This window comes from Agelaius tricolor, unplaced genomic scaffold, assembly GCF_023055355.1.
Source record: "Agelaius tricolor isolate 1412-34295 unplaced genomic scaffold, bAgeTri1.0.p SCAF_12, whole genome shotgun sequence".
In the NCBI taxonomy this organism is placed as follows: Eukaryota; Metazoa; Chordata; class Aves; order Passeriformes; family Icteridae; genus Agelaius; species Agelaius tricolor.
Genome location: NW_027269272.1, coordinates 14887972 through 14912852, shown reverse-complemented (window position 1 = coordinate 14912852; position 24881 = coordinate 14887972). Strand labels below are relative to the sequence as shown.

Sequence of the window (24881 nt, the reverse complement as noted above, 5' to 3'; positions counted from 1 at the left end):
GCTGGGACTCCCTCCCTTTTAACCCTGTAGGAGTCATTAACTTACAGACTCACAAGGGATCCATCCTACATGCTGCCAGCCGCTCACAAACTGTCCCAGTCCTTTTACAACCTCACTCAGGACAGGGAGAAGTCAGCAGAAAGGTGGCTAATGGGCAAAAGGAAAAGAAAAGAAAGAAGTCTTACCTGCCATAGCAGTGGGTGCAGAACTGAAGCTCCCATGGAGACACTGGCTCATAGCACTGACTTGTCTCCTCTTGACATCAGCAGGGAAGATGCCTACCTTGCTAGTTTAAAGCAAATTCCCTTTTAGTTCAGTGTTTGTAAGACTGGCCAAGTCTCTAACCCCATAGGGCTGAGTGCTCTAAACTGCTTGTGTGAATGACTTTCAAGAACTCCCTAACAGGAAAAGCACCATGGTTTCATTGAAACTTGCAGAGAGAAGTAAAGAGTAAAAGGTCATTAATATCTAAACCCACTGACTACTTTGAAATCCCACACAGAGACTTCTGCACTTCACAAGTCTGTGCCAGCATATACTCAAAGGCAAGAGGGGGCAATAGAAAAGGAAGAAAACAGTCTTTTGTATTCTCTAATATACAAAACACTTGTCACCTCTGGGCTGGCAGTTTGCTTCATTAACTATAGTATGTGGAGAAGAGCAAATACTAGACAGATACAAACCTACTGCAGATTAGGATTCTGTCTCCTGGGAAGACAGATGGTCCAGTCGGAGGATATAACATTCTCACAAACCTGCCTGGAAAACTGCTTTTCAGTCCAGAAAAAAGTCAAGCCTCCATTCCCCCACAAGAAAAAAAAAACCAAACAAACAAAAAACCAAACAAAAAACCCAACAACAACAACAACAAACCCCAACACACAGAATGCAGGAAGAACAAGGTGGATACTTTTCAAAATGTTTTTTTAATTAAAACCAAAAAAAGGAGCACACACCAGAGCTTGACATGGGCTAGTCAAACTGCTGGTCACCAGGACATTGAACTGGCATGAGGAAGGCTGTGTTTCTGCATATCTCAGGAGCACTGGCACAGACAATGGGTCTCCTGGGAGAGTACTCTGCCTGCCAGGCTACTGCTGCTTTGTGCTGAGCAGATTTCTCATGTAGTGATGGGAAACTTCATCCTGCAGCCCAGACTCTTCTTTCAACAAACAGAAGTCCCAGAGACTGGGGAAGAAACCATTTCAACAAATCTGCATTTTCCACGCACTTCTGGAGAGGATTCCCCGTTGTTTCTCCTGCCTCCCCCAGGCAGGTTTCACAGGTTTATATGGCAACTCATCTTTGGGAATAGCCACACAGGTAGGACCCAGCTCTGCTTCTGCTGAAGCCAATCCATGTCCTTCCCCGGACCAAACTGCAGCTGCACAGGGCTCATGATCAAGAGCCAATTGTGCTTTAAGGTTAAATCCTCGTCCACTCCATCAGGCCAGCAACTTCTGAGAGCTTCTTGTAAGTGTGTACCAGTAAATTCAGGTAAATGTGAACATCTTGGCTATAGCAATGGGGTGAAGTTTTCAATTATGCCCAAGAGATGGAGGAGCTAAAGTTTTAAGACATGACTTGGGCACTAGATCAGGTATTGGAACCTCCCTGCCATCTAATAAAGCAGTTGCCAAAGCTGTTGGTGTGCTGCTCCACCAGCCTGGTTTCTGTACCACAAAGGCTGGACTGAAAAAGTGACACATTTTTCATACACAATTTTTATCAGTTAGAATTTACTAGATATGCACCTCATTTGTCTGTCAAATATTTAAAAAATACTTCAACCTGTTCTAATAATCACATTTTAACACATGCATCAAGTTTGGATCAGAACAGCGTCTCTGGGATAATCAGTAAGCCCAAATTGCTGATTTAAGGCCTAAATATCAGTCACTGGCCAGCCAGCCACAATAAGTCACTCTATCCTTGAACTCTGGAATTATTTTTGGCTCAGACTAACCCTTGTTACCATACATCTTACCCTACACACAGAAGAAAAGTGTATGTGTTTTTCAAGGCTACTGTTGCACCACAAGTTTTACACACAAACACAACTTTTGCAAACATGAGACCAGAGTAAGATCTCCCATGTCCCAGGGTGAGTCAGAAAGTTCTCAGGAGTCCAGGGAATGGTAACTGCCAGAAAGGATCAGGCCTAATACATGCATTAGAGAAGCAAGGTAGCTCCTTTGCTGGAGGTCTGGCTGATTCACTTTGCACATACCACTGCTTTAGCATTACATCCTTATCTAATGGTAAACCTGTTTCAACAACATGCAATACATATTAATGCAATATGCACTGCAACACACAATACGCATCCAAAGAAATATGCCAATGCAAAACTCTGACTGCTCACACATAGCCGGGCTAACAAGGAAGTCTTTTACAAAAGACAATCAAGAAATCACCTGAAACTGTGAGACCAGAGGGGTCTCAAGCAATCAGCAATATTGAGACCTAATAACAGATGCTAATTCATGAAAGAAACACAAACAGTGGGACTGAGGTAATGGCAGAGATTTCATTAGTGCAATTACATTTAAAATGGTATGTTCTTTAATAGAATTTAAATAAGGCTTTGAATAATTACACACACTAAAACTAACATTCCATAACCTTATTCCGCATGGAAAAGCAGCAGAAACAACCCTCTGGACTGTACAAGGTCCAATTAATGAACAATTACATTCAAAAAGTAGATCAAAACAGAAACAACTCTTTCCCCAAAAAGCTGCATCATCATCTTTAAAGTCAGCTTTCTCCCCTGTATCAGAAATGTGAAGAACAGATGAACTGGGCTTCAGCCCAGTAGATTTGGCCTCGTCAGATTACCAGGAGTGCTTTCCAACCCAGCCTCTCCTCATTTCTTTAGGGTGATGGAAGCTCATGGAAAAAGAAGTGAATTTCTGAAGCAACGGAAGGGGAGTTGTTCTTTCTCCCGCGGCCCAACAATGTACATAAATTATGGAAGCTTGGAAAAAAACCCTACATTACACTGTGGCTTGTGTTTACAATGCATGTCCTCCTTTAGAAACTACTCACAGACAATGGGCAGGGTGGGTGAAAAAAAAAAAAGCAGCATATGAAATAGTAATATACTGTTCCAAAATCTGCACTGTCCTGCAGAAACAGGATTTATAATTTGTTCAGATTGTTCTCAACAGATCCAATCTATGCTGGATATGTAAAAACCAAGAGACTAAGTCATCAAGAAAAACCAAATTAAAAAACCTGCGCACTGCAAGAGTTTTAAAAAACAAAACAAATAAAAATCCCAAGAAACACTGACGAAAGCTCAGAAAAATTTATCATCAATTCTGAAGTGGGGCCTTGTGACATCATCTGGATTGATGAAGACAGAGATGGACTTTCCGGGGTTCTCAGTCACTAGCTGCTGCAACTTTTTGGCTAACCGGTCATCGGGCTGGTTGGGGTCCCCTCCGTCGGACTGCGGGGAGGGGATGCTGGTGGTGCTGCCCCGCCGCTGCAGCTCCAGGGTGAGCCTGTTGGCTGCCTTGACGTGCTCGATGGCAGTCCGGAGGTGCTCGGCGGGGTCGGAGCGCACCGAGGACAGCTTCCGCGCGTGGAGCATCACCGTGTCTTCAGACAGGTGCTCCAGCATGTTGCACTGCGGGATGAAGTAGTTAGGGCACATCTTGTTGACCAAGCAGTGCTGGAGATCATCGATGAGCCCCAGGAGGAAATGGGCTGCGTAATCCTCCTGGGCCAGGTAGCTGGCTGGCAGCCTGTCGCAAGCCCACAGCATCATGCTGCGCAGGTGATATGGACTAATGGCTTTGGGGCGGGACAGCAGTTTGATGATGATGGCTTTGCAGGCCTGGTAGGCTTGCATGAGGCTGCTGGAGATGCACTTTTTCAGCTGCACTTCACTCCTGGCAAATGACAGCCTCCATTCATTGTCCTTCTTGCCCTTGTAGGAACATGCAGGCACTAAGTAAAACCCACTTATGACTTCCTCCTCCGTGATCTTCCCATCCCAGAAGTGGTTCTCCATCAGCCAGCTCTGTGCCACAGCTGGCCAGCCTTTGAAGGACACCACAGGGACAATGTCATAGAGCATGCGGCTGCTGCCCACTCCCAAAATAATGGATATGATAGTCCCATTCTTTTCTACCTTCTCCACCTTTGGCATCCCTCGCTGGGGCTTCTTCTGGATCTCAGAGAGCACGATGCTAATGGACTCATAGAACCAGTCTGCAACTTTTGTTGGGGAGAAGAAGTAATTAGTAGCTCCATTGATATGGTCCACGATTGTGCAGCAGTCCTTCCACTTGCTGATGGTTCCTTCGTCGAAGAGGCGCAGGCTCAGCCAGGAGTGGCACAGGGCCGAGTGGCGCATGTCCAGCGTCACCGGCTGGTTGCGGTCGTGCAGCTTCAGTGCAGGCACCAGCAGGGTGAAGTCCATGTCGTAGTCTGTGCCCCGGGCATAAACATTCAGCTCATCGAGGTCAATGTCCACCACACCTTCCCGCACGCCGCCCGACAGCAGCAGGTACTCGTTGGCTACAGGCAGCTTCTGGTCGAGTTTCTGAACCATGCCTGATAAAGACAGAAAGAGAAATCCTTTCAAAAAAGGCAAACTGATACAGGATCTAACCAGTATTAAAACCCATCCCATGCCCAGCAGGAAAAGAAAGCAACCAGAGGTATCTATAACTGTTGGTGTGGCAGAAACATAAATCAGGCCCAGCACTCAGACAACCTTTGGTCTCACCTGACTCAGGGCATGGCCTTTCCTGCATTCCTGGGAATGTGTGAAGTCCATCCTAAACATCACATTTCAAGCAATGGAAAAAAGCAGCAGCCTCTGGTGAAACACAACAAAGCTACTTCCAGAACTAAATGTAACTTTTCAATACTTAAACCAGTTTTTCACCATATTGACATTCATTTCCAGAGTATCCAAATGTTTCACCAACACTCCATAGAGAAAAGAGAATATTAATTGACTCGCTGTTCTTATTTTCTCTCTGGTATAGAAAAAAGCTGGACCAGCATCAGGGAGTTGGTTGCTCATGAGTGAATGAATAGCTACAAATGTTAGTTCAAGCAGGTCTGATTTTACAATCTGCTTTACATTTACTGATGAACAAGGCAACATGAACAAAAGAAATGCATCCTTCTCTTATGGGCAAATGGAGCAGGTTAAATGATCAGGCAATTAGAGAAGCCAGCTCTGAAACTGGCTCTTCAAGCTGCAATGACATAAAATATCTGATCAGCTCCCCAGAACACAGACATGAAGACAGATTTTTACTTTCAGCACCAAAACCAGAGGCAACATTCACCCTGCAATGCCTGTACCAGTTGTACAAAGCCAGCTTTTCACCAGGAATTCTATAAATACACTCCACTATACTGTGTCCATAGAAAATGAACAGCACACTGAGACTCCACACAGAAGCTGAGATATTAGCACCTCATTCAGTGTTCAAATTAGGCTTAAAATTGAGCGCCGCACTTCAACTGCTCTGCAGTCTGCTTCTGCTTTCTGGGCTGATTTCACTGCTGGTGTTCCTCTTGTGGTTAAATGCTTTTGGTTGCTTCCCAGCCTCAATTCAGCCGCCACACCTCAGCCATGAGGAACAAAGGCCAGTGGCTCTGAATGGAGATGCTGAAGCTGTTATAAGCACTGCAAAGGGGATAGATTTTATTCCTTACAAGTACAAATGCACTAGTTTTTGTTGGCATGCATTACTGAGTCCAGCTTCTGAAAGGCAATATGGTTTGTTTACATCAAGAATGGTCAAATGGACAACTTCCATTAAAAGGAAGCCGGTCTTAGAGAGACAGCAGTGGGAATAACTAGCCAGAGGCATAACAGAGTGAGCCAGAAAGCTGCCAGTCACTCTGTCAGCCCAGAAATCACAGGCAGACACATCAAGAATGTGAAACACAAATGATCAGCACTACAGTATGAGTACCCATGCTGTCATGGTCCCAGTGACTGCAGAGCCTTTCCTGAGGTATTGCATCCCTGTAGGATCACAGACACTGCCTGCACTGAGTGGGTCACCCTAGCAGAGAGCAGCAGCAGCACCCAAGGCATTGAGGGCTGCACTAGGCTGAGTGGCACTACAGTGCTTTCAGACTCACCTGGCCTTCCCTGCATGCTAGGACAGCAACAAGGAAACACTACCTGCATGCTTATAGGTAAGCCATGACCAGAGCAAAATCTAAAGCTCTCTGGACACTGATTCCCTGGGAAAGCCAAGGATATTGGAAAAGGAGGCCTTTGTGTGAGGCAGAATGCATCCTGGGGCAATATTCAGTGTACCTGAAAGCCCCCATGTGAAATTCCTTGTTAAATACACTTGACCTGTTTCATTCCTTCCAAGAGCACTGGACCCAGTCCATTTTGCTGCACTGAGCTGGGATGATTTTCCTGCCAGGCAGGCAAGGACATAAACCCTTCTATTTCATGCAGCTCCAGGGGCTGCAATAGAAGGAAATAGCTCTAAAGGAGTGCTAAGAAACTCTTCCTGCTAAATCCTGAGCTAATCCCATTCTGCGATCTTGCCACACGCTGCCCTGTTCATCCTCAAAGGGTAATAACTAAGAAAAGCTTCTGTCAACCTCAAAAACATTTTCTGAGGCTTAGACACACAGTGAGAGCTATGTTACCCTGATCTGTGGAGCAGCAAAGTCTTACACAGGCTTCTCTATCCCAGAGGCTAAATAAGTAGCAGTCACTCTTTTGCTGTACCCAGAAGGGGTTTTCTAATGGGTACCTCAATTGATGTGACTTCTGCAGACACTACTGACACACTGCCTCTGAATCCTGTCCTTGAACCAGTGCAAGCAGCATTAGTGCTTTACACCTCTGCTGGAAGTTGAGTCCAATACCCACAAAGTAGAGTCTGGATCAATCACATCATAGGGACAGGAGGCAATTTTTTTCCCCCAGATTAATGTACTACTGGCCCTTACTGTGGGGCAGCACATCTATTCATGATATGAAGGGTTTGGATGGCCCATCGTGCCTCTACACTCAGCCAAAATTTCCCACTCAGGACAGTGCTCTGCAGCATCTGCCATGCAAATTTGCAGATGTTCCTGAGACAGGCAGACAGAATGTAACTATCCGACAGAGGAAAATGTTCAAACCTATAGGACTGAATAAAGGATGCATTTTTCTAAATCTTTTTAAACTTAAGGGATGAAAAATGCTCTGCAGTGGGCCCTTTGCACCAGAACTTCTATCCCAGAGCCTTCAACTAAAAAAGAAAATCAGGATTTTTCCAAAGAGATTCCCCACTTCAGAATCTGCTGTTGGATGAGTTGCTCTCCTTGGCCTAAAGAGAATCTTTGTCCTTAGATGGGAGCAGTAGAGTTGATAGTCTAACCCCATTTAACCAGCAGCAAGTGGGACTCAAGCCCTGCCTTCTGTACACTGTCACAATGAGTCACTTGATGTTCCCTCTCCAGAACTCTAGACCTACCAGCAGAAGAGAAATATTGAAAAATAGTAAGTAAATGGTCACAGCAAATAATCTAACATGTCATCAATATCTCTCTACTTGGCTGGCTCCAGTTTAAATTCAAACCCTTGAGCTCTGCTTGGCACAGAATTTCCCCTTCAAGTCCCGAACCAGCAACATCTGCAGCTCTGCCACAGAACAAGAGAAGGAATTTTTGCTAAATGATCACAGCAGCATTGCTGATCCAACTGAAGTGGTGGAGCAGGGAGTTGAGATAAGGTCCCCTTGAGGAAAGTATATTTAGAATAGGCATAGAGTGTTCTATAAATAGTTGAGCTGGCCAAATTCAGGATTACCTAAGGCTTTAGGGGTTTGCAGTGTCTTCAAACTGCCCCCCTTGCTCACAAATCTATTTGAAATGTGAAGGGATTTCAAGGAATCCCATCAGCCAGCACTGTGTGGCACACACCACCCTGTCACAAAGCTTTCACCCCAAGTTTCTGCAGCCCATGAATGTACAACACAAGTCAGCACTCCAGTTCAGCAAGCATGTAAGTGCAAATACAAAGAAAAATACCAAGACTGGTACTCAACCCAAGTACTTAATAGCATCAGCGGGCAGTTTGAGCTCTGTTCTTTTCATCTCAGTCCCAGGACCACCTGGGAGGAGGAGGCAATAGCAGTTACAGAAAAACTAATGAAATGTATAGAAAATCTGTGGAGTTGCCTGTAAAGACCAAACCAGAATTTGTAGGGTCAAACACACAAAACAAATTTTAGCTGAAGGGCCAGCTCTCATGGTATCAAAGTAGGTTCACTGGTACATAAGAAGCCTCTCGCTGCTACTAGGCAAGACACATAATTTGCAGTAGTACCTTGTGTGACACTGAAAAGGTGTTTGGCAAAGCTAAGTGAGAGATTGGTGTACAGTTATCTCTTCTTTCTAAACCACCATAAAGGATTCTGTTTTTCTAGATATGTAACTAATTTAAGATCTTCCCAAGCTGGTAAATTTGGCATTCTAACAGGTAAGTATGCCTGCAAGCATGGGAAAGGCAAGGATTGTAAAAATCAGGAGCACCACCTGTAGGCCAGGCTTGCTGGTTGGTTTACTAAACATGAATTCAGAGGACGCAGGTGAGCAAGTGAGTTCTACCAACAGAACATTGTTCCTTTGTTGTTTCTTCAGTGTCAGGAAAAAAAGGATTTATTTCTACTACAAACACTAAGATACAAAGAGCACAAAAACAGAGAAAAGAGATTTTACTTTATATAACACCTACATTTGGGACACATCCTTGAATGAACTGTGACTCTGATGCAGATGACACAGAGACTATTCTTCCCATTGAAAACAAAAAAAAACTGCAATGCAAAGATGCTCTGCAACCATGACAGAATTTCAGATAAACAGATTTCATGACCATTGCAGTGTGTGCTGGGATCCACTGCTATTTCATGACTAGCTTTGTGAAAATAAGGAGGAACACAGAGATTTCTCTCTGAAGAAACTGACCACAAGAAAAACATTACATAAAAGCTTATTTCTAACATACGCATTTCCTAATTTGGGTTCCTTTCGAAGTCTTTCTTCCTGACACTTTAGATGTGCAACCATTGCCACCAAAAGGAAATGTGGCAAAGCAAGATGCTGTTCTGTTAATCTAACTTGGTCTCATCAAACTGAATGGGGTGATGTTCAGGGCAGTCACTGAATTCAGGGAGGCTTCTGCTGCATGGGAACTAGAGAGAGGTCAAAGGAGCAGGGGGGGGCTTGGAAAGGTTCCACAGAGGAGAATCAGCAGAACCTTGCACACAGAAGAAGCCTATCACAGGAATTCTTCTGGGAGCCAACCAGACCCAGGCACTAAATGGTGTATGCCCCCCTCGAGTTCCCTGGCAGCCTAGGGAGAAGATATATAGAAGGGATCTTCCTTATATATGTGACCTGTTCTATAGGGAAAGCTAAGGACCACTCACATATCCTACTGCCTCCCTCTTTTCTATTACTGCTTAATCCTTCCACAGGACCCAGCATGCAAAGTCAAGGCTCTTGATTTTTCCTCACAGGTTCATCCTTTTTGATGCATAACCTAGAGAATGCCTTTTTTCTTCTATATGAAATCATTACCATCCTGTAAGTCCAAGACCTAAGGAAGTCTGACTTCCTGGATGATCAGACAGTGGCTGCTCAAAGGAAAGATTTCTGCTGAGGTCTCCCAGCTCTGCCTGAGCAGTGTGTGTTGAATTTCAGAGGCTTCTTTAAGACAAGATGAGAGGCCGCTCTGATGCATCTGGACTGCGCAGATTCTTCTGTTTCCCTTGGTAATTGCAATTCTATTTATGAGCAGCACAAGTTTTTGTTACGCAGGAGAACTGGAAGAGTCAGCTCTTTAGGGGAGTCTTCAGTTACAAAGCACATTTTGAGAGGACTGTTGGCGGAAGCAGGCAGGGGGTGGGAGAAGAGTGGGGAGACTGAACCATGTGATACCAGTTCACTCAAATATGGGATGCGAGAGAAGGAAGCTGCTCCTTGCAGACTGATACACCAGTGTCCTACTGATTCTGCTCCTTTTAGAAATCTTGTGACATGGTGACAGAACACACTGCAGGGAGACAGCACCCCCTCGTAAAAGAAATCAGCTTCTTTCTCCAAAGTTTTCTTTAAAAACAATCTTAAAAGTAGTGTCCCAGTTTTTTGCCATTTTTCAAGGGTCCTGGTGAAAGCCACCCACCTCGCTGAAATCCTGTTTGGCAGTGGAAAGGGGTGTTTCATGGTGCAAGCAGGAAAAAAAAAGAAAAGCAAGAAAGAGCCCAGATGCAAAGGGTGAGCCTGTACAGTGAAGAGTGGAGCTGTCACAAACATCTAAACCCACTCTGGCACCAAAACCAGCAGCAGTGTTTCTGTAGTTATCTGCTTGGCTAAACCAGTCAGGGCTCAGAGACCACAACAGCAGGGCCAGATTGCTCCCAGAGCTGGAACCAGCATTTTCAGAGGGAGCCCCTGCATTGCTGTGCACCTCTACTCTGGGCAGGAAGAATTTGAGAGTCAGTTCCAAACTGATGCTGGGTTTCCACCAGTCTGCTTATTCAAGAGTTTTATCTCCAGAGTCATATTAGCCAAAATAATAGAAGCAATGAAAGGTGAAAGCCTACATGGAATATGAAGTGCAAGTCAAAGAGGTGCTCTAGGGTCTGAAAAATGTGGGTGGTGAGGTCTGAGAGCAGCTGACAAGCAGAACAGAATGAACAGGGGACAGAGAGGACAGCTATAAGAACAAGTTGCAGCTACACCCCAGTTAACACTGCACACTGTGTCCATACGGTGTCCATATTTTCAAATGGGCATAAGACATGAAATTCCCTTTGGAAATGGCACAAGATGCCATCTCTCCTGGAGCTGCAATGCCAGAGACAAAATATACCAAGGGACAGATTGTTTTAACAGTTCCACCCTCTGGGACTGAGAGTGCACATTTGGCAAGGGCTACACAGGGTCTAGATGGGCCATTTCTGCTCACACCCCTACAGAGCACTGCTAAATATTCAGCAAGATGTTACCCTGGGGGAGACTCACCAGGATTCCTCTCTTGGATCTGATTACAAGGTAACAGCAGTGGGCACAAACCAGGTTGAGCATCTTGAGTGCAAACACGCAGCTTGCAGGAGAGGCTGTTCTGCCCTTGTTTTTCCTAGTTCCTCCCTGTTACTGAGATCCTCACAAGAGCCCAACAACCTCAGAGCGGTGCATGACATGTCCACCTACTGTGGCAGCCTGGCTCAGGCAACTGCTGCTGAGGGCTTTCAGAAGAGCATTAAGAGCAAGGAAAGTACAGCATAATAATTTTTCCCTCTGCAATCTCCAAGCATTCTCTGGCTTTGCTGTTTCCCAACCCAGAGGCAGTATTTGCAGCTTTGTCTTTAATAGCACTGACAGGCATATCTGCCTGGAATGTCTCTCATTGCTTTGTAAATCAGCTATATCTTTGTTATAGTCAGTGCCTTGCAGCACCGTGTTTCACAAAACACGTGTGTCAAAAGGACTTCCTTTTGCTAGCTTGCTAGGAAATGAAGAAAATCACCTAACCGTGGCACCTCCCATGGATCACTGAAGATCTTACACAGCTTCATCAGTCATCTTTCTTCCACATTGAAAAGGACAACTTATTTAAACTTTGTTTAGCTGACTGTCCTGATCTGCAATTGTGTGGGCCCTGGTATTGCTACACTCAAGTGAAATGAGATGGTCAACACTGCATGAAAAGGTGACTTCACGTGAAAAGTGACTTCTGGGTGAATGTCTTCACAGTCCTCTGGGAAATACCTCAGCAGCCTTGCTTGCTAAATTAGCCCCACTCCACTGCAGGTTTGCTCAATGTATTGGAGTCCTCCTCCCCAGTATTTAATTTCACCTTCAGGATGTTCCCCTTGTAAAAGCCAACACCAATCCCACCACTTTACAAGGGGTGTTGCTGACACTGCAAAAGAACTGTGCAAGTAGGACAGGGTAAGGTTTTGGAGACTGCACATGGGAACAAAGTCCCCAGCCCCCCTCGGGCTCTCATCCCAATCTGAAGAGTCAGCACCAGGTGCCTCTCACAGAAAACACGTGGCAGCTCTCCTCTGATGAGCAAAGCCATTCCCTTCCAAACCTGGGAACACATTCTCCTCTCATCCTGTCAGCCACAGGGGCACAAGTACATATCAGGCAGAACTTGACTCCAAGGTTGCAAAAGCACTTTGGGCTCCTCTGGGATGGTTTTGTGTTCTCAGTTACTATCTGGTATCTTTTTCCCATCCTGAAAGGGCTAAGTTGCCATACCACTCTATGTTCTGGTGCCACTGGGCTGTGCATAGAGGAATGCTACCACAATCTCACATCCTCTAAATAACATAAGAACCTCCACTGTAAATGCACTTTGAGCTGTTCTACCAAGACTCCTGCTCACAGCTATCCAACACACCACAAATTCTCTCCCCAGCTGCTAAATTACCAGCTTGCTTTCTTTTCCTTTAGTAGCTGTTTTCTACAAAGATAAGTCACAGCCAAGACAAATCACAGCACCATTCCTTATGAGCTGGGCCTGAGCTGACACTGCCCATCCTCAGGGCCTGCCTTTTCTGTAATAACAGCTCTACCTTGCTGCAGAGCAGCAGGAGATTTGTCCTTGCTGCAACAATTCTTCACTAAATCATCCAGAAAAGCTAAGCTTACATGTGGAGTACACATGGTGACTAACAGGGAGTTGATGAATAACCACAGCTGTAATTCTGTCCTTGATTTTCCCTTAAAATCCACCAAACTTGGCTCCTGGGGTCAACGACATGACCAGAATGGCATCTCTTTCAATTGCTTTCATTCTCTTAATCTACCAATAACAAAATCTATTTAGGTTTATACAATGGGACAGGTCAGAAAAAGAGGGAATGAAGGATGTTTCCAGGAAACCAGCCAAGCACCAAAAGAGTGCTGGAAATCTTGTGTTCTCTGAGTACAGAAGGAAAGCAGCTGTCTTCAGAAGCCTTTCCAAGGAATGTAGTGGAGAAAATTACATGAACTGAATCTTCTCTCCAGCCCTTAGAATTCACTGGACTCCATCTGTACAGACATGATCTGGCCCCTTTGACAAATCTGGTATCCAAACACTGGGAGAAGACAAGACAGATAGGCCAAATATGGCTGACACAACCAATGCCAGAAGCACAATATAATTTTTCTCTATCCTTGCACATGAGCATGGATTGGACTAGCAAAACAAGGCAGGGAATGCAGATCCTTGTCAGAGAGTGTGAAATCAAAAAGGCTTAAACAATACAGCTGTGTCTGAGCTCATGAAGCCAAGAGCAAGCTTTCCTGCAGTATTAACCACCTTCCCACCCACCAATGAGAACATGGCCAAAGCCATGTGGAGCTGGATCAAGTCACCTATAGGAGACACTTTTGCCAAAGCCCCATGTGCAGCATCAGCTGGATGTATGCTGGTTGGCTTTGACATTCCTGCAAAATTCCTCTTCATCCACATCACCAGAAGTTGCTACAGGCCAAATTTGTTATTAGCAAAAACAGAGCAGCTCTCCAGAAGTGAATGGAAATGTCAAGAGCATTTCTCCTTGCTTTCTATGGGAGACAGGCAGAGGAAAACCTAAGCCCTCCAAGCTTGCCTGTCCATGTCCCACTGCTCCTATCATCCTGCTCCAGCTTCATCTTGCAGAGGTCATATTTGACAGCACACAAAAGCCAGCAGAAGTTTCTAACCAAAATCTCAGATTTTACAGCCTTTTTTTTTTGCAGCTGAGCACTGTCATCTGTCAAAGAGCACAGCAGGAAGCACTGTGTGGATTTGATCTCCATCAAGCACCAAGCCCACAGCCCCAGCATCTGTCAAGGATCTCTCATCTCTGCAGCACAGCAATGGCCAGGAAGTATGGAACTGAATAATTAGGGTAAAAGAGAAAGGGAAGAGCAACCACTGCTACAGCAGGGTAGAACCTGGACCACCTGGTGTGGAGGTATGCAGTAAAATGCCACCGTCATTTTGGACAGCAAAGGTGAAATGCAGTTCCCTGAAGAAGGCAAGGTAAGTAATCACATTGCCAGGTGGCCCTGACAGACCCAGGTATTGCAACCACCCTCCTTCCAGTGTAAGGTGTGGATTGGCTGGTGGGAAGGAGGAACTGGTGGAGCTGGCAGTGCTCACTGGCCCATGCCCTGGAAGCATTTGCAGTGAGATGAGGGCTGTATTTTTGGAGCAATTCACTGTTATCAGGAGCAGGGCTTGAAATGCCCTTTGCATACAACTCCCACCCCGTTTTACCCACTCTGCTCACTCAGGAGAAATTCCAAGAGAACAATCACATCTCTTGCAAAGCCTTTTTGTGCTTACCTGGAATGAAATAAAGCCTCACACACACATTTATTTAAAGAAAGGCCTGGTGATCTCTTGGCTCATCAGGATGAAAGCTACTTTGCAAGGTGAAGGAGGGAGGAGAAAGCAAAATTGTTGCTGATCAAATATAAAATTTGTGAAGTATGTTCCAGGAAGCTGTCCCCGCCAATAGCTGAGTCCCAAAGTAATGTCTCTTCTAAAAATCTAATAGAATAATGGTATGAGCAAGATTTGGGTCCAGAAACTGTCAGAAACCTATGCAAAAGACCTCACAAAGTAGCATCTCAAAGTCTTCTTGTAATGGAAAGTTGATGACAATCAAAGCTCATTCTTCAAATCTCATCTCCTATCAGGGCTGCTTCACCTTCCTGACTCTGAAAGCTCAGGTGAGCAGAATCCCTTTCACCAACGCCCCCATGTTTTAGGAAGCAGTGTCCCCATCCCAAATATACATGAAAAGACAGGCCATGAAATCAGAACAATGTCTTCCCAGTGCCATTGTCCCCAGCCATTTTTGCAAGGAGGACAGAGGAAAGGCAACTACTGCTCAAAATCCAATAGAAATATAATTCAGTAGAATAGAAAATTCAGTTAGCTCACTTAGCTTTCCCTTGAAAATGTGAGAACTAGAAATGCTTTGTTTACACTCTATTTAACAGAGAACCTCCTATAACTCCAGTAAAATGCCTTAAGGAAAAACCACAGTATACTGGTACCTGCATTTGGACTCTCTTTCAAAAATTAAAGTACTTTCTTTATTGTCTTGTACAGTGATAATCTTGAATTTTAATCCTACAAATTCCCTTGTACATACAATCATGAAAAATCTAAAAAGTTTTGCTCACAAATGATGATAAAGAAATCATGCTTAGAAGAGGCAGGTACACAGAGAATACAGATCCTTCAAATGAATTCAGTAATTAGAAATCTCACCTGTATTTTATAGATGTTGCTGTGAAAACGCTTTGTAAAATTTTCATGTGGATATCCAGCTCCTGCAAGGCTTGCTATCCCTTGCATGAAAACACTTCCCAGCACAACAGAGACAGATATTGTTTGAATACAGTCCTGCTACACAGAAAGCAGCGAATAACACAGTGCTTGCTGGCTTCCCACTGACAGCTGGTCCCCACACTGTGATTAACAGACAAAGAAAGAAGATTACAGACCTCCTAAATTTGCTAACACAGTTTTCAGAATTAATTGCATGAGGTAGAAGCAGGAATACGAGGGTGTGAGCTGGTCCTGTAACAAGGGTGCTTGTCCCTGAAGTCAGACAGAGCTGATGTACAGCTCATACCCAGCAGAAATCTGAGCACAATCCCACTTGTTTGTTCCTGGCTGCACTTTAGGAAGGGGCTGGCAGAGGCAGAGACAGGAAAATCCTGGTTTGTAGCTGAAGCCAACCATCACCAAAGCACAAATCACACCCTGAGCTGCTGTGCTGCTGCTCTGGCTGGTATTGTTCTACTTGTGCCCAGGGAGACCTGCCTTGGATGATGGGCTGGGCCAAGATCTGAGGCCCCTGAACTGCCCTATTCTCCTTGCCTCACAAACAACCCACAGGGAGGAGGAGTTTAAAAAGACCTTTCAGATTCCCTTCCCGACTTGATGAGGTTTGGGGCATTTCTTATGCTCAGGGATCAGCCAGCTCTTACCCACAGGTAGAGCCCAGAGGAGGGCAAAAGTATGCCAGTATCCCAAACAGCCACTGGCATCCTCTGCCTACAGACAGGGCCACCACTACGAGGACCCTGCAAAATTTTTATTGCTAAAACACAACACCCTGCCCCAAATTATATTCTGAGCATTCAGAAATTAAGTAAGAAATATTCCACAGAACTTTGTGGTTGAGGAAGCAGCACTTTATCCCTTCCAAGAGAGATGGCTCATGAAATCACAGTGCTGTTAAAACATCTCTGCTTTCCCAAGCTGAGGACATTCTACTTTGCTTCGGCTTCATTAAATCACCATATTGAGCTTTAAATCTGAAAGGAATCAGGGATTTGTCTTTACAAAAAAACCTGTGGGTCTGCTGCTAAGTAAAGTTAGATATTGAGAGATAAAAGAAACAATGGAAAGGATTCCACTAATTGATGAAAGGAGTGAGAGGGATTTGTCTTTACAAACAAACTGTAGGTCTGCTGATAAATAAAGTCAGATACTGAGAGAGATGAAAGAAACAACGGGAAGAACCATAAATTCCATAGGAGTTCCAACTGATTGACACAAGGAAAAGAAAAGGAGGATATAGATTAGAAGGCAGTCTTAGGGATTAGGCACTCTGGGAATTCTGTACCTCTCAAGTACTTCAGCCAATGGGGAAACAGAGAGGGACATGCGGCCGGGAAATGAGGATAAAAAGGAGGCTGCATCCTCCAAAAATTAGTGAGACCCCAGGGGAATGCCCAGTGGCCTCTCTCTTTATTCGAATAAAGTTACAGGACTACTCTGTCCCTTTTTGGACATAAACCTCTGCTGTTTGTGCATTAATTTTCCTGACAAATCTTACTTCAAACAGATTTCCTTCCCGACTTGATTGGGTTTGGGGGATAATTCTAAACTTCACTGGCATTTACCCAGCCGCCTTACCGGGAAGGCAGGAACCATTCCGCCTTGCCGCGGGCATGGTCGTTGTCCCTCCGTGCAGGAGGTGCCGGGGAAGCCGCACCAGCCCCAGCAGCAGCAGCAGCAGCAGGAGCGGAGCGTGCGGCGCTCTGTGCCGGCAGCAGATGGCAGGAGCGCACCGGCGAGCACAGCACAGCACAGCACTGCCCAGCACAGCACAGCCCAGCACTGCCCAGCCCAGCCCAGCACAGCACAGCCCAGCCCAGCCCAGCACAGCACTGCCCAGCCCAGCCCAGCACAGCACTGCCCAGCACAGCACAGCCCAGCCCAGCCCAGCACTGCCCTGCCCAGCCCAGCACTGCCCAGCACAGCACAGCACAGCACAGCACAGCACTGCCCAGCACAGCACAGCCCAGCCCAGCACAGCACTGCCCTGCCCAGCCCAGCACTGCCCAGCACAGCACAGCCCAGCCGGGAGCGCTCTCCCGCCGCCCTGTGACACTGCACGGGCACGCACACCGCAGCCTCCCCAGCACCCCGCACGCTTACCGCGTCTGACACAATTACAGCTTTGAGACAGCACCAGGCCGCCTTCGCTCCATCCTTTCCGCCGGGGGTACTCCGGCAGCAGACAATGTACGGGGTGGGAGCGAGATGCGACTTTAAGAGGGGATAAGCCAGAAGATAGACACCAAACCTGTCTACAAATCCTATTTAATGCCAGATTTCCAGCTTGTGACGACTGAAGGAAAAGGCCAGCATTTTGTCTAAGCCATCTGTACACAGCTCCTTTTGTGCCGTTTCTCTTTGGGTATTTATGCCACTTTGCACAGCAGCACAACTGAGCGGGCAGCGAGCACCAAGGCTTCAAAGGAGAACAACTGCTGTTTATAGAAGCACTGTCAAGAATTTATTGCTAATGCATTTTGATAAGTTATGAAAAGAGAATGAATCATTGCAGGTAAATTTAGTTCAAAAATTAGATTTTCTATTTCTTCATCAAAAACCAAGTAAACTCTCAGCAAGCACAGAGCTGCCCAGGAGCAGTTCTTGTGTTCAGAGGAAGCAGCTACTTCAGTTTAAGGACAGAAGCCTCCAGAGATTCAGATTAAAGGTGAAGTCAACATCTAACTAATCAGTTTCCCTTGTTTATTTTCCTCCCCAGAACATAGTGAGTACAAAAAAAGTAATCTAGGAGCATTCAAAATTAAATGTAAAGGGGTTCATCTAGGAACGCACACACACCCATGTATTGAAGAGCAGGGCTGGGATTTTGGAACTGTTTCAGGGCAATAAATAGAGAGTCTATCTGGAAATGGGGAATGAGCAGAAAGCATTAAGAAAAAAAAAAAAAACAAAAAAAAAGAAGAAGAAAGCATTAAGAAAAAAACAGTGTAGTAAAGTCATGTTTGCATGTTTTAATCCAGTGTGTAAAATTTCTGAACTAAATCGATTTAAATGCACCTAAATAGCAGAAACAAAGGAAGACAAAACCAGCTTCTTAGTCAAGGGAACTGTATTTCTATTTTGTCAGTGTAACTTCCAGAGATTTAAAATCAAGACCCTCCTCTATGGGTGATCTGCTGCAGAAAAGGGAGAAGGTTACCACATGACTCCACCTGTAGGACCAAGATCCATCAAACTGTCCATGTGTCAGGCTGAGTTACAGGTCAGGGAAGGAACAAATCCAGAGTGGAAAGTGGGTGCATTTAATGTGTTTAATTAATTGAATGTGTGTGCTCTAACAGATAGCTGTGGACATCTGGCAACACAGAACACATCTGGGATGAGGGAACATCAAAGGAACAAACCCAAGCACCCTTTGAGTTTATAGAAATATCAAACTACCAGCACAAGTGCTGTGCTGGTAACGCTGCCACTGTGTGAACTACAGCACCGTGCCCAGCAATGGCATCAGCTCTCAGGGGGGCTGTCCTATAGACACTTCTGAAGCTGCATTTAAATAGCTATGGTCACACCCACACTGCAGCTGTAGGCCAGCAAAAACCTTAATGGAGGAGACAAACATGTATTTCTCTGCCCCAGAACACTCCCCAGCCTGTGAACACTGCTCAGACATTGTCACAGGGGATACTTCTGGGATAGCTCTCTTGCTGGCTCCAGACATACATAACCAGAAGCAACCCAGCAGCAAGCCTATTTCAAGCCCTAGAATTGATTTCCAAGTATTGGATAGTGATGCAGATGTCCTGTCATGGTCTTGCCCCCAACCCCAAATTCAGTCTGGAGTCTGGTAAAAGGGAGGTGAGTGGATAATTCTAAATCTTCACACCTATTTTCTCATTCCACTCTAGTTAAAAGGAAAGAGCCCAGCCCCAGCAGTCAGTGTGAGGGACAGGGCATTTGTTGCAAGGGGGCTGGGTGGAGATCCAGTTTAGGGATCATGGGAGGGAATTCTCCACTGTGGGGAAGTCAGTAGAAAACAGCAGAGGAAGCAGAAAAAGGGAATGAAGTGGCAAACAGAGCTCTCTGAGGGCCATTAAAGTTGCAGATTCCATGAGGAATATTAGTTGAATCCAATGGGATGTGGTCTGGGATTAAAGCAAAATTGTGGCAGTTCAGAAGACATGCACAGGTTTCAAGTATTGAACAGCAACACTCACTAGAGCTCCTTAACTTTGGTGCTCACTCTGCCAAGGCAGATGAGCTGGGCATGGAGCAGAGAGGGGCCAGAGACTAATTCAGAGTCATGCTTTTGAAAGCCCCAAGTATTTCATCTCACAGGCCTGAGACCAAAGCTTGTGTAACAGAAGAAACAAATGTGGAAACAAGTGAAGCAAAGAGAGCTTACAGCAGGGAGGAAATGCAGGAATTGGGCTTTGGGGGAGCCTGCACTGCTAAAGAGCAATTGCTTGATTGCACCAAGGACGAATGCTGGGAGATGTCTGAGTCTCCTGCCTGCTTGAGATGCTCAGCACACAAACAGCCCTGGCTCAGTGAGCCCCAAACCACAGCTGCATTCCCCACACCAGTGGATGAAGTGAGGGCAGCCTCTCTCATCTATTTCTCCTCCTGCTCAAGTGAGCTGAGCTGAATTTGTGATCATCATGCAAGCCATGTATCCCTTGCAAGCTGAAGCACTTTTCCTGCTTTTCCCAACATGTCAGCTAGGGTTAGAGGCTGCTCTGCCAACCCTTGTGTTCAAAACTTGGAACGTGGACCTAGCCCATGGAAACATGGAAGGAACACAAGGTCCATTGCTTGTCCCCAAGCTACAAGCTGCCAGACTGCCTTCCTGACTTCCTTCCCCTCCTCAGAAACAAAGCTGGAATTCTCACAGCATCATCTACTGGCTCCAGAAGTTGGAGCTTTAATGACAGCATAAAATTTAACATCACAGTTGATTAAAAAGAGAAACAAAAAATATGAGTTGGCACCATTGCAAGGCACCCAGGTAGTATTTTGTCCCCTGCATTGGAGAATGCAGGGGCAAGTCCAGCCACTGGAGACTTGCACAAACACAGCTCGGGTGTAAACCCCCTTGGCCCCTGCCTGCTCAGGGCAGAGTTGGTGTGTGATGGTGAGAGCCAGTCTCTCTGCTGCCCTGGCAGTGACATGACATGCCAGCAGCCTCCAGGGTAACAGGGGAAGATATTTTTTACCTCTTCTCTACTGCTTCAAATGTGTGTCTCCACACACCATCCCACTGTCTGCCCTTCAAGGTCACACACACACACACCATTGAGGCAAGGGCTGGGACAGACAACCACACCACTGGCAGAATGGATGCTCTTCCCATTTTATGTCTCTTAAAAGCTGTTAACTTGAAGCAGAGAGAAAAGGAATCAATAAATGGAGGAGCTGCAATCTCTTTTGGGTATCTTAAGAGCCTGGCTTTTGGCTATTTTCAGCAAATTAGTGTGGGGCTCTTACACACTTATTTCTGCTCTCTGTGAGGTGAAAGCAGGACTGCCGCCAGCTCCGTGACTCATACAAACACAGGGGAGGAAACATAAAACAAGCTGCCGGCTTGCTCTTTCCCAGGGCTTAATCACACCCTTTGTAACTATTTGATGTGCCTGCTCCAGCACATCCGAAGTTGCAGCATGAGAACAAGCGGGGCTGGGGCTGGGCTTCGACAGCTTTGGCACAGAATTGCTGCCAGAGCCCCAGCTCAAACTTCCCACTGAACAGAGAGAGGAAAACTGAGATCTGTCTGCACTTTTGAGACAGTAGCTCTCAACAGCCCCTGCCAGCTGGACAGAATAACTGCTATGTTTTGTTACAAACCATTTTTGGCTAGGACACACAAGAAGATCCATTCTCATCCATCACCTCCATCTACCAACCTAACAAACACCTGCAGAGCTGTTCCTCCCTAAGTCTCCAAAGCATGAGCCATAGATAAGTATTTGTATTGGATTCAAGTTCAGGCACTTGGCAAAGATGTGCTGGAGGTGCTTGAGAAATGTTCAGTATTTGTTATTGGGCCATATTGCCAATTCTTGTCTTCTGTTTTTTTCTGAAAATCCAAGTTTCTGGAGTCTTAAGGCAGGGCAAAAGTCTTGGCTTAAATTTATGAAAAGAAATTAGCAACCCCTATCCATCACAGCTGCAAATAACCAAAAATACCCTGAAGGAGATGAGTCTCACTTAAAAGTAGAGGAAAACAGAACAGAAATAAAAATACACCAAGAGCTTTTAATTTTAGAGTCCAACTCAGCTTCTGAATGCCTCAAGTTTTGCAAACCAGCTCACTGCTATTCCCCCTAAGCTTTCCTTTAGATGGCTGGCATCAGCTCTCTCTACAAATTTATTGAGTAAAAAAACAGCAAAGTAAAACCCACTGGATCTCATATAGGGAGGGAGATGAAAAGATGGCACTGAGGAAAAGGACAGAGGTATCCCATGTATTGTTCCCTGGGACAAACAGTGATGTTCTGGGAAAAACACTCCAAGAAGGAATCTGCCTGCAGCCCTAGGGATGGCAGGGGCAGGCTATACTCTTCCCTGGACAGAGAGCTTCCTCCTCTGGAGTGCAGGAGTGCAGTGCATCTTTTCCCAGCACTGGTCCCTGTCTTGCTGTAGTCCTCTAAGTGCCCACTTTCACATCACAAACTCTGCTGGATCTCTAACATCCCTTCAGAGATCTTCCATGCAGGCAAACTCCCTCCAGTCTCAAAGCAAAACAGCAGCACCGTGCACTTGTACTGGAGGTGTTAGAAACACCACAGAGAGCAGGGAAAAAAGGCTCTATTCCAGGCACCACTTCCTGCCAGGTCCTGCAGTGCAGCACGGTTTGGGCACCTCTGCCAGAGAAAGAGTTTCCAGGAGCTGGAGCTGGAAACTGCTGGGCTCCTTGCTTGCTTCTCTGCTCAGCATGAATGAATTATTCCCACCAGAGCATAGTGCTTGCCCCACTGGGGCATCTGGAAGAAGCATTCACAGAGGGCATTGCTGTGACTTGGTGCAAAGGGGGACAGAAAAGCAAGTTGAGTTCAGCCGTTCTTCTAAGGCAACACACAGCAGCATGTCCAAGCTCCTGCTTTCCCTTCCAGCCACTGCCACAGCTCTCACAACCCCACACCAGGCCAGGAGAGGCTCTGTCCAGGGCTCTGCACACCTCCAGGCTCCTCCACCTTCAGCTGATGTCCCAGAACATCCCCTGGGACACTGACCAAAGGACAGGGACAAGCCTGTCAGCACCCCACTTCAGCCAGCTCTCAGGAGTGCCAGAGCTCTGCTGATGCCCAGAGCCCAGCAGCAGCAAACCTCTGCAGTGCCATGCTCTAACACTGACAGCTGCAGCCTTCCTTGCTGTCTGAGGATTATCCTCCTCTGACCCCCTCCAGCTCCTCTGTGATCTGCCCACCCCACTCCACAGCCTGGCACAAGGCCAAGCTCCTCTGCCTCCAATCTCTGTTACTCCATCTGTCCAAGCCCTGGCCTTTTCCAGCACCCTTCTGATGCTCCAGGGGGACAGCCACTCAGCCCCAGAGCCTTCCACCCACCAGACACCCCCAAAGGGCTCCTCAGGGACTCACAGACAGTGACAAAACAAAGGTTTGAACACCATGCTCCTTGAGACCACTCATTTTATCTTCTCCCCATCTGTGTGCACACAGGGAGCCAAGAGCCTCACTCCCTCGCTATTTCTGGATGTGGGCAGACCCTCCTCTGCCTCTGCTATTGAAGATGTCTGACATAGCAGACAGGCCAGGGCCTGGCATTTGGTTACCTTGCAGGCTCTCTTTCAGCTTCCACCCAGAGATAACAGATCCCTGCCAAGAAACTTAGTTGTCTAGGAGACCACTTTCAAACAAGAGTTTGCTAGAAACGATGTTATTATCCAGGGTAGCACATCTCCACCGGGGAGCACTGGGGTTAACTGCCTGCTAGCTCTGCCTCAGTTAAAACACAGCCTCAGAGAGAGAGAGAAGATCAAAATGAAGTTGGCAGCATAACCAAGTCCCAGAGTTCATAATTTCACATACATACAGGATTCTCTGGAGGCACTGCAAGGTCACGAAAGAGAGCTGTGCTGCTCCTAGTGTCATGGCTCAGCCTCCCCCTCACTCTCTCACACTGATTTTATATTCCAAATTCAAGCCAAAATGCAAAGAAACAGATCCTAGCCTTTCACTAACATTGACTGTGTCTCCTCTGGGAACTGCATATTTCAGGTGGCAATATTTAACCTAGAAACAAATGAAAGCAGAAGCAGCTGTACAGGGAGAGCACAAGAGCAGACAGGTGGGTTGGGATGGTGTGAGCAGAGGGCTGGCAGGCGCCTAATGAAAGATGCAGCCCAAGGGCATGCCAAGAGTTTCACTCTGTGGATGCAGTTTTCTGGCTCCCACTGCATGTTTCCTCCCAGTCCTGGCAGAGGACAGAGCTCTACAGCAATAAAATCTCCTTTTTCATTTGCCTCTGCCTTCAGCAATAACAATTCCTATTTTCTCCATTTCCTTCTTCACACACTGGGTTAGCTAAGAACGAGAAATCTGCCACTTCCACCCCTCTTACACTACAAATAAAGCTCCCTCACAGCAGCATTACGAGCTACCAATAACTTCACCAACACTGAAAAGGCAGCCAGAGAACAGCAGCCAGGAACAAAGAGTGCATGTGGGCAATAGGGAAGAGTTGCCCTGCACCCTGTAATCTTCAAAACCAGCCAGAGATGAAGCAGTTGAAGGAAAGAAAGGCATTTGCAAAACTACCAGGTGTCAGCTGATCTATTTCTAATTGCCTGAAATGACAGCTCCTGACAGCATGAAGCTAATCTTACATCTCTGGAGAGGAGTTTCAAAGGTAGGAGATATTTCCTGGCACAGGGAAAAAGCTGAGCTGGGAATTCAGGTTATAAGGCACATAACAGAGTGGGAGCCATTTTAAGGTCTTCAATCACTTATTACAACACAGAGCTTTATTTGGTGCAGCCTCTTCCGTACAAAACATGTAAAAATAGCAACTGGTGAGACATGAAAATCAGAGATAGTGAGCTTGTGCCAGAGACATTTAAGGACAATGATGATCTGCTATTATGGCTTCAAGCAGTGATTTAAGTCTCCATAATTAATTCTTTGCTCTACACCGGACACGAAAGAGGGGGGAGGTATCAAGGGTTATAGTTCTATCTTCAAGATAAAGCAAGCCTGAAAATGCACTGGATGTAAAGGAACAAAATTTAGCAAAGAACTGAGAATATGAAGTTGAGAGTTTCATTCCATACCAAGTTTTTGCTCAGTCTGCTACCATAACAAAGACCTAGACAGTTCAGCTTCTTATGCAGTTTGTCTAGAGATTAAATTCAGCAGCAATTTATCATGCGGCAAAGTCTTCTCTGAAGAACCTTTCACTAAAAGAGCAGAAACTATTAGCAGGTAAATTCTTTTTACTATATAGTTTTATTGAAATCTGAATTCAGCCTACAGGGTCAAACTAAAGAATACAATAAAATTTTAAGGGGAGAAAGTAACCTTAAAGAGGAAGCAGCAAGTCCAGAAATAGG

The 24881-nt window shown here is 45.9% G+C and overlaps 1 protein-coding gene across 1 annotated transcript in view; it reads right to left on the bottom strand.

The window, feature by feature from the left end:
* Positions 1 to 907: 907 nt before the first annotated feature.
* Positions 908 to 24881, bottom strand: part of MB21D2 (Mab-21 domain containing 2) — a 58407-nt gene continuing 34433 nt past the window's right edge. The window contains exon 2 of the mRNA XM_071437764.1: positions 908 to 4569. Within this exon, the coding sequence (XP_071293865.1) occupies positions 3305 to 4569 (1265 nt within the window). The 3' untranslated portion in view covers positions 908 to 3304. The remainder of the gene's footprint in view (positions 4570 to 24881) is intronic.